This window comes from Lacerta agilis, chromosome 3 (assembly GCF_009819535.1).
Source record: "Lacerta agilis isolate rLacAgi1 chromosome 3, rLacAgi1.pri, whole genome shotgun sequence".
Taxonomy (NCBI): Eukaryota; Metazoa; Chordata; class Lepidosauria; order Squamata; family Lacertidae; genus Lacerta; species Lacerta agilis.
In genome coordinates this window covers 100,598,270-100,614,332 of record NC_046314.1, presented here as the reverse complement: position 1 = coordinate 100,614,332, position 16,063 = coordinate 100,598,270, and the positions used below count along the sequence as shown (strand labels likewise).

General features: G+C 47.2%; 1 protein-coding gene across 1 annotated transcript; it reads left to right on the top strand.

The window, feature by feature from the left end:
• Positions 1-1,119: 1,119 nt before the first annotated feature.
• LOC117044658 (solute carrier family 22 member 7-like) lies at positions 1,120-16,063 on the top strand. The gene is made up of 10 exons (XM_033145468.1): positions 1,120-1,602; positions 2,118-2,221; positions 6,172-6,326; positions 6,958-7,126; positions 7,772-7,925; positions 9,695-9,801; positions 10,941-11,155; positions 11,818-11,926; positions 13,921-14,127; positions 15,795-16,063. Exons 1-10 carry the CDS (start codon positions 1,225-1,227, stop codon positions 15,994-15,996), a joined length of 1,800 nt encoding a protein of 599 aa, XP_033001359.1. The 5' UTR covers positions 1,120-1,224; the 3' UTR covers positions 15,997-16,063.

Below are 16,063 nucleotides of genomic sequence, written 5' to 3'. Positions count from 1 at the left end.
AATCTCTAAGCGTTGTTCTGAATAAAATAATTAGCATAGCTTGTGAACTAGTAACAACAACAACAACAGCAGCAGCAGCTGCCCATGCCCACGCCATCTGAACATTTTTGCTCTCTTACTGCTTCTTCTTTGGCGATCACTCGTAGCCGAGTAAGATTGTCTTCCATAAACACGGTTTTAACAATGAGTCTGTAAGTGACCGTGGAGGCCAATTCTGAATCCACACGACATTGGTTTCCAGGCGGGAGTTGATCACGGTGTGGATTTGCCAAGCGTGCCTTCCTCTTGTGTCCTGAGTTCAGGTGTCTTCAAAGCCCATGACACCTTTGGTAATGGCTGTTCTCCAATTGGAGTGCTCTTAGGCAAGTGTTTCCCAATTGTTGGTGTTTATACTAGATTTGCCTTGAGAAAGAAGAAGAAGAAGAAGAAGAAGAAGAAGAAGAAGAAGAAGAAGAAGAAGAAGAGTTTGGATTTGATATCCCACTTTATCACTACTTGAAGGAGTCTCAAAGCAGCTAACATTCTCCTTTCCCTTTGTCCCCCACAACAAACGCTCTGTGAGGTGAGTGGGGCTGAGAGACTTCAGAGAAGTGGGACTAGCCCAAGGTCACCCAGCAGCTGCATGTGGAGGAGCGGAGACGCGAACCCGGTTCACCAGATTACGAGTCCACCGCTCTTAACCACTACACCACACTGACTTTAAAGTCTTTAAACCTCTTTTGTCTCTGATAGGATGGTATCCAGCTGTAATTTTTTTCCCTTTAATGTCTTCATTGGCATCCAGTGTTGGTGCATAAGAGCTTATAATAGTTCTTACTGCCACTATATTAGCTCTACAACCAGGAATATAGGCTGGGTCCAGTTATTTCAAGAGCTGCTTGTCAGTTCAAGAGGTCAGATTCCTCGTTTCTGTCTGCCTTGGGCTCCATTTTTCCCTCTCCGTGTCCAATTGTGGCTGGTTGATCTCCCAACCTTTCCGAGCAGCTGAAAAGAATACAATACTGCTCTTGTGAGCTCACCCTTAAGGGGTTGTGTCTCCTGAACCACATGACTTTATGGGGGTTCGGTCTTGTAAGGTCACTTGTTTTTCTGTGAAACTGGCATGTTAAACTTGCTTTGCTAAGGTACTTAATTGCTAAATGGCTGAAGCTTCTCCCCAGTCGCTCGGTCTGTTTGTGCAGTGCACAAGCGTTCGCTCTGTACCAAACCTCCCTCGCTAGCGTGATGATATTTGAGGATGTCCTCCAGGAGGTGGATGGCTTTGGGAGATACCAGATCCTGGTCTTCTTGATGCTTTGCATTCCCAGACTGATGATCCCCATGCACTTCCTGCTCCACAATTTCATCTCTGCCTCTCCATCTCACCACTGTGTGCTTCCAGCCTTTGCTGGCACTTCCAATCTCAGCCAGGATGAGGTCTTCTCCATTGGCCTCCCAAGAGAGCCTGACGGGACACTGAGCCCCTGCAAGATGTTTTCTAGGCCACAGTCTCAGTTGCTGGCAAATTCTTCCTGGGAGCTGGACAACGCCTCATCGATCCTGAGCTGCCAGCATGGCTGGGTCTACGATTCTTCACAATATGCATCAACCACGGCCACTGAGGTAAGCTTTTGAAGTACTTCTATTGCAATGAAGGGATCCAGGTGAAAAAGAGGACGGGCCCCTGTGATGCAGCCTGGAATAGCATTAGCTTTTTTTTGCTACTGCATCACGCTGTTGACTCGTGTTAAGCTTGTGGTTTACTAAGACCCCCTTTTCACATGTACTACAAGCCAGCCAGGTGTCCTCCATTTTATATTTGTGCAGCTGGTAAAACCGGACACTTCTTGGGTCCTGTTCTCCAATCTGTTAAGGTCATCTCGAATCCCGATTCTTCCCTCTGCAGCATTAGCCGCCCCTCCCAGTTTGGTGCCATCTGCAAATTGGATGAGCACCCCCCCCCCATTCTTTCACCCAAGTTGTTTATAAAGACATTGATGAGGAACCATTAGAGTGCACTCTCTGGGCTTGGTTGCCTTCTCATGCAAACTACTCCAGCTGAAATTCCCTCTTCTGCCCAGCTATTCCTGTTTTGAATCTGGGTCACCTTAATTACAATCCATGATACTTCCTTCCAGTGGGATCTGGTGTGTGAGAAGAAAGGCTTGAACCAAGCAATTGCTACCTTTTTCTTCATTGGTGTTACTTTGGGGTCTGTACTTTTTGGCTACCTGTCTGACAGGTGAGTAGAGTTTACTTTTGATCTTTAGCATGGATCTTTAGCATGGACAGACAGACTTCTGGGATCTACTGTGGTTCTATTATTATTATTATTATTATTATTATTATTATTATTATTACCTCGGAGTCCACCAACTGCAGCCAGGTGGTTTGTTGGGGTAGGTTAGGGCAAAAAGCAGCATAATTATTGGAATCGAGGAATATGTTGCCTCTGGGCACATGCTCAACCCAATATTTTGTTTTCAGTACCAGCACTGAAGGACCACGGTCCTTTTCCACACAAAAATCAACTTCTGGTTTTCACTCAAAGCTTTCTTCAACTTGGAACCTAACTTAGATGTGTGGGGTTTTTGCCCGGGGGTGTGTGTGTGTGGAGATTATTCATTGTTGCTTTCTTAAACAAATGAGGATATTTGCTGATCTGCTGCAAATACTCATAGAGCTGCCAGTAGATCCCTGATCCACTTTCTGCCCATCTCTGCCTCACCTGTCTCACTGCCAAGTCTTAGGTAGATAAATCTTTAATGAATTTTATATGACATATATGAATTTTCAAGCTGTACAACCTTGGACAACTCAACCCTCCACGGGAATAATCCTAAACCCACCTCAATTGGAAGAAAATTTGGTGGGCACTGGGATGTATGGCGGGGAAGACATCATGGGACGCCAACGCTTCCGCGGCCGCTTAAACATGGCAAGACCCCGCCCCCAAGCCAGCCCTATTGGCCGAATACGCCCCCCTGCCAACACAGGGACCAGCTCCCGCTCACAACCCCTCCCCTCGGGTAAGAGGAGAGGCCTTCCCGCTCAGTTTCTTCCCCCTCCTAATTCATTTCCTATGCCAATCCCACTCAAAATTGATATTTCCTTCACTTATTCCCACTCAGGAGGAGGGAACCTGAGTGGTTAGCATGTTTGTAATGGAAGAAATGGGAATAAGTGAAGGAAATATCAATTTTGAGTGGGATTGGCATAGGAAATGTCTTCAAATCCAAATATTACAAGTTCATTTTCTCTTTCATGCAAAAAGTCCATAAGAAGTTTCCAGTCTTGAATAAATGTCAATATTGATCTTTCTCTAACTGGACATGTTAACTTTGCAAGTCCAATAGTTTTATCAGCCGTTCCTTTATAGCAGGGGTCTGCAACCTTTGAGACGAAAAGAGCCACTTGGACCCGTTTCCAAAGGAAAAAACAACAACTGGGAGCCGCAAAACCATTGCGACATTTAAAACAAATATAATGCTGCATATATTGTTTCTTACCTTAATGCAATAATAATAAATAAAGTATAGGAGCCAATGCAAAGTATAATCAGTAAAAACAACAAGAATAAGTTCTTACTTTTTTGCATTGACTCAGGGGCGTACCCAGGATCAAAACTGGGGGGGGGGGCGCAAGCCATGGTCGTTCAGGTTGTGACATTTCAGCACGGAAAGGCGAATGAAACCAAAATTTTAGGGAAATTATATATAATTATAGCAGTGCTTTATTACAATTATTTGCTTGGTTTTTTAAATTTTTTATTCTAGTTACATGTCTTATACCAGGGGTGGCCAACTCCCAAGAAACTGTGATCTACTTTCAGCAGTGATCTACCCCCGTTTTTTGGGGTTCAACTCAAAGTTGTTTTTGGGGGTGGGGTGGGAGAGAGGGCTTCCCCCTCTAAGATAGGTTGACAAGCGAACTAAGAAAGAAAGAAAAAGGGGGGGAATTTGGTTTAGAAAGGGAGAGGGAGGGACACAAAGGGAAAGAGAGAAAGGAAGAGACGGGGTAGAAAACAGATGGGGGTGAGAATGGAAAAGTGGGGTGAAAAAAATATAAATTGGGGGTGGGGTGGGGAGAATATCTATTAAAAATATGTAGTAGTTTAAAAAATAAAAATAAAGGGGGGAAATCTTTTTCTTCTTTTTCCTTTTTTTGAAAACAAAAACAAAAGGGGAAGAGAAAAGAAAAAGGGGGGATAGAGGGAGAAAAGGGTAATAATAAAAATTCAAATAGAGTGGCTGCAGCAGCTGTGGGGGGTATTTGTTTGTTTTTCGTTTGTTTGTTTGTTTGTTTTAAAAATGGGATTTCCCCCCTTGGATTAAAAAAGGAGGGGAGGAAGAAAAAGAGAGGGGGGGATGTGGGAGAGCAAGGCAAAAAGCCACAAAGCAAAAAACAGGTTTGGGGGGGAAGGAAAAAAAGAAAAGATATTGGGGGGGGGGAATTAGTAATAAAAAATATTTTAAAAATAGTTTTTTTAAAAAAAGAAAAGAAATAAAGTAGGGGGGGGTCGGGGTCTCCCTTTCCACGGGGGTGGCGCCCCGCCGCCATCCCTTCGGCCACCAAGCGGCCCGATCCCCGGGGGCTCCCGCAGCCTGCCAGGCCCAGCGGGAAGCCCCCACAGCAGCAGCGACGGCGGCAGCGCATCGCGCCCCGCCGCCATCCCTTCGGCCACCAAGCGGCCCGATCCCCGGGGGCTCCCGCAGCCTGCCAGGCCCAGCGGGAAGCCCCCCAGCAGCAGCAGCAGCGGCGGCGCATCGCGCCCGCCGCCCTCCTTTCGGCCGCCATGCAGCCCGATCCCCGGGGGCTCCCGCCGGCAACCAGGCCCAGCGGGAAGCCCCCCAGCAGCAACAGCGGCGGCAGCACATCGTGCCCGCCGCCATCCCTTCGGCCGCCACGCGGCCCGATCCCCGGGGGGTTCCCGCCGGCAGCCAGGCCCAGCGGGAAGCCCCCAACGAAAGTGTCAGCGGCGGCAGGGCCCATCGCCCTCCCGCGCCGGCGGCAAACAATTGGCCGCCACGCGGCCCGAACCCGGGGGCTCCCTCAGCGCTCTAGGCACGGCAGGCAGCCCCCTAAGCACAACCATAACGGCCCGATCAGCGGGAGGCCCCCCCAAGGCAAGCGGCGGGGGAGGGGAGCAGTGCCCTGTGCCCTCCCGTGCCGCCAGCGATGCTTCGGCCACCAAGCGGCCTGATCCTGGGGCTCTCCCTGTGCCATCAGGCCCGATCCAGGACTACATACCTGCAATGTGGAGCTCCTGGATCCTGGACGTTCCTGAACCTGCGGGAGAGAAACGAAAAGGGGGGAAATCTGGCGGCTCTGCCGCTTTTACCTGGGCCTTGACCCCGCCCCCGGCCTCTGTCCTTTGTCCCATCCTGGCCGGAGGCAGGTCAAAGCCCATCGCCCTCCCGCGTCGCCGTCTCCTGGCTCCATCCCCTCCTTTCTCAGCCTCGCCGGGGAGTCACCATTTTGCGACCGCGGGGAGCCGCAGCAGAGGTCCCGGGGAGCCGCATGCGGCTCCGGAGCCGCGGGTTCCCGACCCCCGCTTTATAGTAGGTAGAGCTGTATCTTTCCATCTTTGTGTATATAACAATCTCACAACTGTAATCACATACTGGAGTGATCTTAATGAAGTCTCTCTCTCTCTCTCTCTCTCTCTCTCTCTCTCTCTCTCCACACACACACACACACACACACACACACACAAATACTGTGTCATATGGAAACTGCCATTTCGGATGACTTGCGATGTGCTCATTTATCCACAAGAAGTCACTGTTAGCTTGTATTGAGAAGGATGGAGCGAGTGAGATATTAAAGCTCAAAGACAGCAAGGAAACATTTCCTTCTTTTGCCCCTTATGTTCTCCACACATATAAAGAAATCCCTCTAGCAAACGATGGCCCGTGTCATTTCTCCCCCTGTCTTTCTGGGTGGGGGGTGAGCTGATTTGGAGAAGCGGAGGGAAGCGAGAAGCGGAAGCACCTGTGCCACTTCCCCAGAAACGCAAAAGTATCCATGGGCCTAGGAAAGCTGCCAGCCCCTCTGTTAGACGAAGGCAAGCTTAGATGCTGTGAATGACGTGGGAGAGGTGCAGAGTGCGGCCTTACCTGGCAAGGCAATTCTTCTGGCATTTTGACTGGAACGAAAACAGGTGCTGCTGCTCTTCTTTTGGCTTCCTAGGTTTGGCCGGAGGCGAATGCTCCTCCTCTCTTTCCTTTCCACCATGATCTTTGGGGTGCTGGCTGCGTTTTCAGAGTCTTACCTGATGTTCATCATCATGAGGTCGCTCTGTGGGATGGGACTCACGGGCGTGTCCATCATCTCCTTGATATTAGGTGAGAGGTTCTGAGATGAGAGGTGATTTATTTCCATTTCAGGCCGGATGCCTCTGCATGCTGGCGCTGCAGGTGGGAGTGGTGATCGTGGGCACCCTCTTTCTCTCTGGCCCCATCTAAACCTTACATTTAGAGCAAGTACCACGGCACTTGGAACGGCCGTAGCTTCTCCTACAGAATCCCGGGAAATGTAGCTTTTGCTGAGAGTTGCTAGGAAAGCCCTGTTCCCCTCACAGAAGCAGAGTTCCCTCGGAAGAGGGATCAATGGTCAAACCACTCTTAGAACGGTTGCTTTAAGGCTGTCTTCCTTTTGCGAAGATTACTAGCTGCAGCAAACTTCTGTCCCCACCCTCTGCAATCTGTTGCATCTGATCAGGATAGCATCCCGTGGGTGGCAAAAAAGGGACTACCCCTCCACGGATTCGGGATATGGAAAGGTCTTTGATCGTAGGGAGGGAGTAGGGTGGCTTTGCCCCTCTTGCCCCGCCCTTATGTTGAGCAGGGAGTACAGCTTTGGCTGCTGAGTCATGCCAGCTAGAGTTGTGGATTTATGGGGTTGACTGTGATTGTGTTGTGTTGAAGGTGAATTGAGTCCAAACGTTGAGAGCTGCTGCTGTATATTAACTTCCAGCTGTAGAATGGACTGATATCAAGCACCGCACCTTCTGCGGCACCATCAGCGGCATTTCCTGGTCTCTTGGGTACATGCTTTTGGCGCTTGTGGCCTACCTGATTCGGACGTGGCGTTGGCTCCTGTTGGCTGTCACCTCTCCCTGCCTCCTCAGCATCGTCATTTGGTGGTGAGTGACTGTGGAACTCCTCTGTTATGTATTCAGTGGTTCGTGTTTGCCTGAGCTTGAGTCTGGATTAAGGATTCGGAGCACCTGTGTTCTGATTCGATGCATGATGTCCAATCACAGAACATTCAGGATTTGGGCCTCTGCCATTGGCCCTTGAACTCTTAGTCGTGATTTGCAGCTTGGAAGTTTAGGCAGCCAATCACGTTGGGAGTGGGAGTGGCCCAGGCTTACAGGAATGTCTATAAGCAGTCGCTTTGCCCCTGTTTCTCAGTTATGTAGTTCAATAAAGGTTCTTGCTGTTATCACTGTGTCTTGCCTCGTGGGAACCCACCTACACTTCATCCTCCAAACCCTAATATTCACCAAGGACTTTGAAAGGTTTCCTGCACACCCAACCACACCTTGTCAGCTACGCCCTTTCTCCAACTTCCCAAGATTCTTCTTTCTTGTATTCTTTACCTCTTCTTCCCGGTAACTTTGAGAACCAAAGTGTCAATGCCACTCACCCTATCTTGCCTAGACTGCCCGCAGGAGCTCACAGGGGCAGGAGTGTGTGCAAATAGACGATGTTTTCCTCATCAGCAGCAATCCCAGATGCAGCAACCCTGCTTGATCTCCAAAACGCTTTGTCTTGTCCCTTGCCAGGTGGCTCCCAGAATCTGCCCGGTGGCTCTTGACAAAGAAGGAGGTGGAGGCAGCGCATGGCTATCTTTCCAGATGTGCCAAGGTCAATGGCAAGAAAGAGTTCGACTCCAAGATAACTCCAGACGTGAGTGCAAGGGGTCTTGCAGCACCTCAGGTGCAGTGATGGACCTCTAGAAAACAACTACAACGAGTGAGACCCACAACAAAATGACGTGGTGTGGAGTGTTCCTGCTTGAGGTTCCAACAAGCCAGCCAATCTAGTACTCCATTATCTCTCTTTTCCTGTCTTCCATGCTTGCCCTCCAACAGGTGGCTTAGTGGTAGAGCACTTGCTTACAATGCAACAAGGCTCCTGGTTCAATCCCAGACCTCTCCAGGTCGGGCTGAGTCCCTGGAGAGCTGAAGCCTGCTTGTGTAGGTGATACTAATAAATTTTTATATATTGTATTTTTCTGTGTATAAGACTAGGTTTTTCCTCTAAAAATAATGTCAAAAATTAGGGGGCATCTTATACTCTGGGCCATCTCCCCCCCCCGCTCCATTTTCTTAAATTTGAGCCCCCCAAAATAGGGGGCATCTTATGCATGGGGGCATCTTATAGACGGAAAAATACAGTATTTATATACAGTATTTGTAGCCCACTCTTCATTGAGTGTTTCCAATCCTAGAGCGGGGAACCAAGTCATAAAAACAAACAGCGAAAAACAACACACCAAATTACAAAATCATATAAACAGGTTCAACCAACAACAATTTGACCCTTCCATCACCTCTGTGGACCAATAGTGTAAGGTGTCTTCCTAAGTTCCTACAGCCAGCCTTCTGTACCCGTCAAATGCTCAAAACTCCGTAAGATGGCTCAGTTTGGGATTCCTCCCTCCCTCCCTCAAAATTTATTTTTCATACTTCTTGTTATGTACTGAGTTGAATAGGATCCAAATGCAGCAGTTTGATTGGTCCTAGAACAATAGGATTGAGATTGCAGCAGTCTGACTGGTCCCAGAACAATAGGATTGAGATTGCAGCAGTCTGATTGGTCCCAGAACAATAGGATTGAGATTGCAGCAGTCTGATTGGTCTGCAGGAGCCACTCAATCAGTGCTGTCAAGTATCCCGTTTTCCCCGGGAATCTCCCTTATTTCAAGCAGTTTCCCGCTGCTATCCCTTATTTTTTATATCCCTTTAATTTCCCGTTTTTTCAAAGGAAGCAGCTCCTCTCCCTCCCCCTGCTGGCCAGGGACTGGGAAGACCTCACCTCCTTGCAGCCTCAAAGCAAGCGGGAGCCATTTCCCGCGCTTACAGGCGTCGTAGCCCACGGGCAGCATTTCCAAAATACAGTAAGCCTACTGCGCATGTTCACATCAGTGCCGCCCACTTTTGCTTCGGGCTCCGCCCACCACTGCCATGTGACTGTCCCCGGGATAGGTGAGGCTGCTGATCCCTTATTTTCAAATCTGAAACTTGACAGCTATGCACCCAATCCAGCTCCAGGTGGAAGTGAATCCGCACTCCGATTGGCATACAGGAGTATCCCGGAATTAGCCAATCACATGGGGCCCATTGTGTAAATAGTGTATATAAAGCAAACGTTTTGGGGGAACTGCATTCCTCACTACTATGAGCTGAATAAAGAGCATGAAATTCACACTTGACTCCGAGTATATTTCACTTCTGTAGGCTTGGGGGGGGGGTCTCTCTGAAGCATGCTGACAATCTCCCTCATGTGCACAGATGGTACCATCTTGGCTACATTATAATCATAGAATCATAGAATTGTAGAGTTGGAAGGGACCCAAAGGATCTAGTCCAACCCCCTGCATCCACCCTAGGAGAATGAGTTCCTCCCTGATGTCATGATGGGATCTAGCCTTTGCCAAACAGCACTCAGGGGAATTTTCCTCTCTTCCTTTGCGGTGAATGTAGGTCCTACGGAGGACACTGACCATGGAGGAGTCAAGGACCTATTTCTACTGGGACCTGGTGAAGACTCCCAAGCTGAGGAAGACCACCTTGTGTTCTGTCGTCGTATGGTATGAACATAAACTGATGACTGCGCTTATTTCCCGACTTTGAAAGAGATAGAGCCAGTTTTCTTTCTTGGAAGGCGTTGCATTTAATTGTGGTGGGAATTAGGACGCAGAGTAACATTTTCTTTAGACAGGCTTTCCTATGTTGGTTTTTTTTTTTTTTTTGAAGTCAGATTAGATGTTTATTGTCTTCCTTGGGCGAGTGTGCAATTTTTTTACATCAAAGGAGGAATGCAAACCATCGTATTGCTGTGCTTTCTCCAGTGTCGACCTATATTTTTCAAATGCTAATTTGCAGTGCTTTATGAAACTCCCACCACAAATGGAGCACGGTTCCTTCAGATGTCCTCTCGCTTTGTAACGCTACCTCAACTGAGAACGAGTAATTCCAAGTGAATGTTGACATAGTTGGTGGCTGTGTGCAATCCTGACTCTCTGGAACTTTACAGCCCCAATCGAACTGGTCTTTCCCCTGCACACACAAACACAAACACAAACACATACCTGAGCAGTGAGCCTGGAGAAACTAACAAGTTTTGGACTGGAGTTTATTGTGTGTGTTTTCCACTGTTTGCCATTCCATTTAATTTGCATAGCCCAGGTAGCATTACCCTCAAACAGCACCAATTCCAGTCCCCCCCAATAAAGTCACATAAATCTGATAAATTAGGGAAAACTGGGCTCTGAACTGCTGCACTTGACTTATTTGTTTTGGTGTTTGGGGGCATTTCACAGGATTGCTCCCTCTACAAATCAGCTGATGTGTAGAGAGAGCAATCCCGCTTAGCAATGGACAGGTGCACAAAGGAACTCTGCACGCCTGAGCCCAGCACCAAGCAGGGTCTCTTCCCATCCTCTGCCCTCACACATTGACTGTTGCAAGGGAGAGTGACCCTGCTGAGTCCTGCAGGGAGTTCGTTCACACACCCAAACTGAGCAAGATTTGGACTGGTGGGCAGGAAACCTGTCAATCATGTGATGCCATAATGGCATCACGTGATTGCCCATCCACCTATCAACTTTGGCTCACAAGGACTGATCCTGATAAGATTCTGGCCTTTGCAGCCAGAAAGGTTTCCCGCCGCTGTGTTACGATAGCATTCCTAGCTGCTGAATCTAAGTTGTCTCTGTCTGCCTTGCAGGTTTGGTGTGGCATTCACCTATTACGGCATCAGTCTAAACATCAGCGGTTTCAGCTTGGATCCGTACATGACACACTTTATCTTTGGGGCCATTGAGATTCCTGCCAAAGTCAGCGTGTATGTTGTCTTGGACCGCATCGGCCGCAGGCATTGTCAGGCATGGACTCTGATTGGAACGGGAGGGATGATTGCTCTGAATGCAGCCATCCCTGCAGGTGAGAGGCTCATCTGGCCAGTTCCTCAGCTTCACTGAGCATCCTCCTAGTCAATATGTGAGCTGCAGCAGCATCACTTGCCTCCCGGGGCTCCTCCAGAAGACATTGAGGAGCCAACCTTGATTTCTTTGCACAAAGATTATGCGGAGGTTGTACTCTTTTTGTGCACATCCATCCCGGTTTGACACTGAGGTCCAGCGCCGAGGGTCTTCTGGCGGTTCCCTCACTGTGAGAAGTGAGGTTACAGGGAACCAGGCAGAGGGCCTTCTCGGTAGCGGCGCCTGCCCTCCCATCAGATGTCAAGGAAATAAGCAACTATCCTACTTTTAAAAGACACCTGGAGGCAGCCCTGTTTAATGCTGTATCGTGTTTTTAATATTCAATTGGGAGCCGCCCAGAGTGGATGGGGAAACCCAGCCAGATGGGCGGGGTAATAATAATAATAATAATAATAATAATAATAATAATAATAATATGTTGTTGTTGTTGTTGTTGTTATACGTCTTCCCATCCATTTATCCTTATCCTACACCTTTCAGTACATTTCCCTAGCTGCAAAAAGTCTTTTTATTAAAAGGTGGATCTGTTGCCAGAGTGTTGCACAAACCTACATTTCCACTATGCACTTAAATCTTCATGCCTCCTGTTTCTTCCTCCCTCAGAGCATGGGCATCTCCGATCGGCTGTGGCCATCTTGGGCAAGGGTTTCTCTGAAGCCTCTTTCACCACCGTCTTCCTCTACACAGCTGAACTTTTCCCAACGGTGGTCAGGTAAGTGGCTTGGGCTCCAATCAGACCCACTGGTGGTTTTTTTTCTTTTTTAACAAACTTATTGATATCCGGTGACTTCCCTTCTTCTCTTTCCATGGTTCACTTTCTATCTCTCCCATTCCTGCATTTCTAATACAGTGGTGCCCCGCTAGACGAAAATAATTCGTTCTGCGAAAATTTTCGTCTAGCGGGTTTTTCGTCTTGCGGAGCGGCAATGACAGCCGCGCTCCGCAAAACAAAACAAAAAAAAAGACGAAAATTTTTCGTCTTGTGAGGCAGCCCCATAGACTTTTTCGTCTTGCGGGGCAGCCTTCCGCTAGACGAATGCCTTCGTCTAGCGAGTTTTTCGTCTTGCGAGGCATTCGTCTAGCGGGGTACCACTGTACTATAACCATTCAAGTCAGTGTTGCATTTTTACATCATTCAAACATTAATTGCGCTGTTAAATTTATCTTAATGCTGCCAGCGTTTTCAGTTGTGTACAATTATTTTCCACATATTCAATAAATGTTTTCCGCTTCTCTTTAAGTATATTCTTCTTGCTCTCTTATTCTATGTGTTAAACCTCCAAGTTCTGCATATTCTAACATCTTCAATTGCCAATCCTCTTTTTCTGGGACCTCGCTCATTTTCTATTTTGGGGCTAATGAAACTCGGGCCACTGTTGTTGCATACATAAATAGGCTTTTCTAACACCTAGGAATTTCTCTCTGGGCTATTTCCAATAAAAAGGACTCTGGTATTTTGGGGGAGGTAATTTTAAACATTTTTTAAAAACTCATTATAAATCATTCCCCAATATTCTTTTACCTTTTTACATGTCCACCACATATGAAAACAGTCCCCTCCCTTTCTTTACGTTTCCAATACATATCTGATTGTACTTTATACATCTTAGCCAACCTGCTCGGAGTTAGGTACCATCTATGAATCATTTTATAGTTTCAGTGCGTAACATACAGTAAATTTCAAATCACTTTTTCAGAGTTTCTCCCAAAGGTTTAAATCTATATTGAGTCCTATATCCATTACCCAGTGTGTCATTGAAGCTTTGACTAGCTCATCTCCCCCCCCCTTTCTAATAGAAGATTATACATTCTAGACAGAGGTTTATCTTTTTTTGTAATAGTTCTTTTGTCTAACTTGAACTTATCATGTACCTGATGATGATGTAATTAGTGTGTAACTTGGCTCCTTAAGTTTTCCATAGGTTTCAGTCTGGATTCCCTCCCTGTAAAGTCCAGCAAATGCCTGTATGCCACCCATTGTCTATCCATATTAACTGTCTTAATTGAAATTGCTTCAATAGGGAATAACCATAAGGGTGTTTTTCTTTCCAGCAAATTTTTATATTTCTCCCAAACCCTGTTCATCAAACTCATAAATTTTAGCTTTCCCATACCAAAGACATGCATGCCAGCCAAATTTTAAATCATGGCCTTCCAGGTCTGAAATGTCTGCATTATCCAATACAATCCATTATTTTAACCAACACAAACAAGTTGCCTCATAATACAATTGCAGATCTGGCAGGGCAAAGCCTGCTTTTCCTTTTATATCTATCAAAATTTTATGTTTAATTCTAGGCTTTCCTTCCTACCAGATAAATTTAGAAATACCCACCTTCCACATAAGGCAAAATCTTTGGGGGTTTCTTCTGAGGTTACATTTCCCAAATCTTCTTCAAAAGAACAAAACACAGGCCCATGCTTGATTTGTGCTGGAATCCAAGGCTGTGACTAAAGGAGAAGCAAGATCTGTTGGGGTGTGAATGTTGTCAGCCACTCCATCTAAGGCTCAGGCTGTACATATGTGCAAATAAAGCCATATATCCTAAAGACACCACAGTCTCCACTGACCCTTATTCCAAGGAAACCAAACCCTGGGAAAGTGCCTGGAACCCCTGGAACCTCTCACTGCTCAGAGATTGGGATGGCGTTTAACAGTTGGATGGATTTATCTCTAATTGAAATTGCTTTGTGTTACCTTTGCAGGCAGAGTGGTGTTGGCTGCTGTTCATTCATAGCACGGTTGGCCAGCTCAATAGCTCCTCTGATCATGCTGCTAGATGACACCTGGAGATACCTTCCTCCCTTGATATTCAGTGTGATGGCACTGGTGTCTGGGACAGTGGCCTTTCTGCTAACAGAGACAACCAACATCCAGTTGCCAGAGACTATCGAAGATGTGGAAGATGGCAGGTGAGTGACGTAGACACACAAGGCACTTCGCTTGAATAAGCTTTCCACTTCAAAAAGGGAAGCAATCAGATATCAGCTGGTTTCACCCCACCTCCACCCCCACTGGTTCCTCCAGAGACTGTCAGTATTTTGAGGGAGGGATTCCGGTGTATGTCAAATATTTAGACTTGCACCAGGGGCATGACACTGGATTAAAGTCCTTTGCCATTTTAGCATAACAAGTTAACTTCAAAACAACAGCAGTGGACTTTTTGCAATTTGGAAAGTAATGTACTGGAAAAGGTGGGATGAAAGAAAGATTAATGGGAAGACATATGAACACTGTAGAAGCAAGTCAGGGTGGATGCTCATTGATGCTGACCCACTCAGCAAACAAATCAGAACAAATACTCAGCACAGATTGGACTATAACCTCCAAGGAAACTTTGTGCAATGAAATCAGGGTGAATGCTCAGTGATCAGGCCACCTGGAGGAAACCCTAGGTGTAGATCAGGGGTCAGCAGCCTTTTCCAGCTGTGGTCCGGTCCACCGTTCCTCAGACCATGTGGTGGGCCAGACTTTTGGGGGGGAGAGGGGGAAATGAACGAATTCCTATGCCCCACAAATAATCCAGAAATGCATTTTAAATAAAAGCACACATTCTACTCATGTAAAAACACACTGATTCCTGGACCGTCCGTGGGCCGGATCGAGAAGGCGATTGGGCCACACCCGGCCCACGGGCCTTAGGTTGCCTACCCCTGGTGTAGATCTAGGCTGCATCTACGCTGTATATTTAAAGCGCATTTCCTCACTCAAAGAATCCTGGGAACTGTAGTTTATGGTCCTGTAAATTAGAGCTCTGTGCAAGATAAACTACAGCTCCCAGTATCCCAGCTCCTGTATCTGAAGAAGTGTGCATGCACATGAAAGCTTATACCAGGAACAAACTTAGCTGGTCTCTAAGGTGCTACTGGACAAATTTTTTATTTTTATTTTATATATTTCGACTGCATCAGACCAACACGGCTACCTACCTGAATACAACTCCCAGGATTCTTGGGGGGGGGGCAGGGGGACTGTTCTTTAAATGCATGGTATTCATGCAGCCAAAGTACTGGTGCTCACTATTAAAAACTCCCCACCCACCACCCCCCGCCCGGAACCAAACCTGGTATTTTGAATAATGCTTTTCCTTCTACCAACCTGTATTGAGGTCATTTTGAGAGTCTCTCTGCCAGGCGTTCCTTCACCCGAGGCAAGACAGGTGGTGACCAGAGAGAGGGTCTTCTTGATTGCAGAGCCTCATTTGTGAAAAATATTTCCCCAGAAAGGTTTGCCTGGTGCGAACATTCCTATTTGGAGATATGTAGCCTCTGGATAGCCACACGAGGGTACAGGTGATGGAGTCGTTGAGGTGCAAAGGGAGGAAGGAGCTTGGCAGGCAGAATAAGCCGGGGCAGCAGCCCCTAGTCATTAATACATCCATAAGGTATTTTCTAATCAGAAAACCTTACTCGCATTTGATGTCGAATATTCAGATATGCACTCTGCTGTAAGTGAGCAACAACGACGAATCTGTACGGGAGGCTAAAAAGACAGAGGCGTATTTGTGAGATCTTAGTGCCTTCAGACCTCAGGGACCTGAGCAGAGCTTCATTCCAACATCTCTCTCGCTTGTCTTCAGAAACAAAAAGGCACTGGGAACCCAAGTACACGGACAAGGCATGGATGGGGCAATCCCTCTTGGGCTGATGAGTCAAACTGGCACAGATTCTCCCCTCTCTCAGCAACAGGAAGCCAGCTCTGAGTGCAACGGGAAACAACACTGCAATAAGACATTGCTGGCCAACGGAATGGACGCTGCTGGATGCTCGGGAAAAGTCTGATATAATGGGAACTGGGTGCTAATTGGAACTGAAATCCAATAAGAGGATAACACTGTCGTGAAGTTAA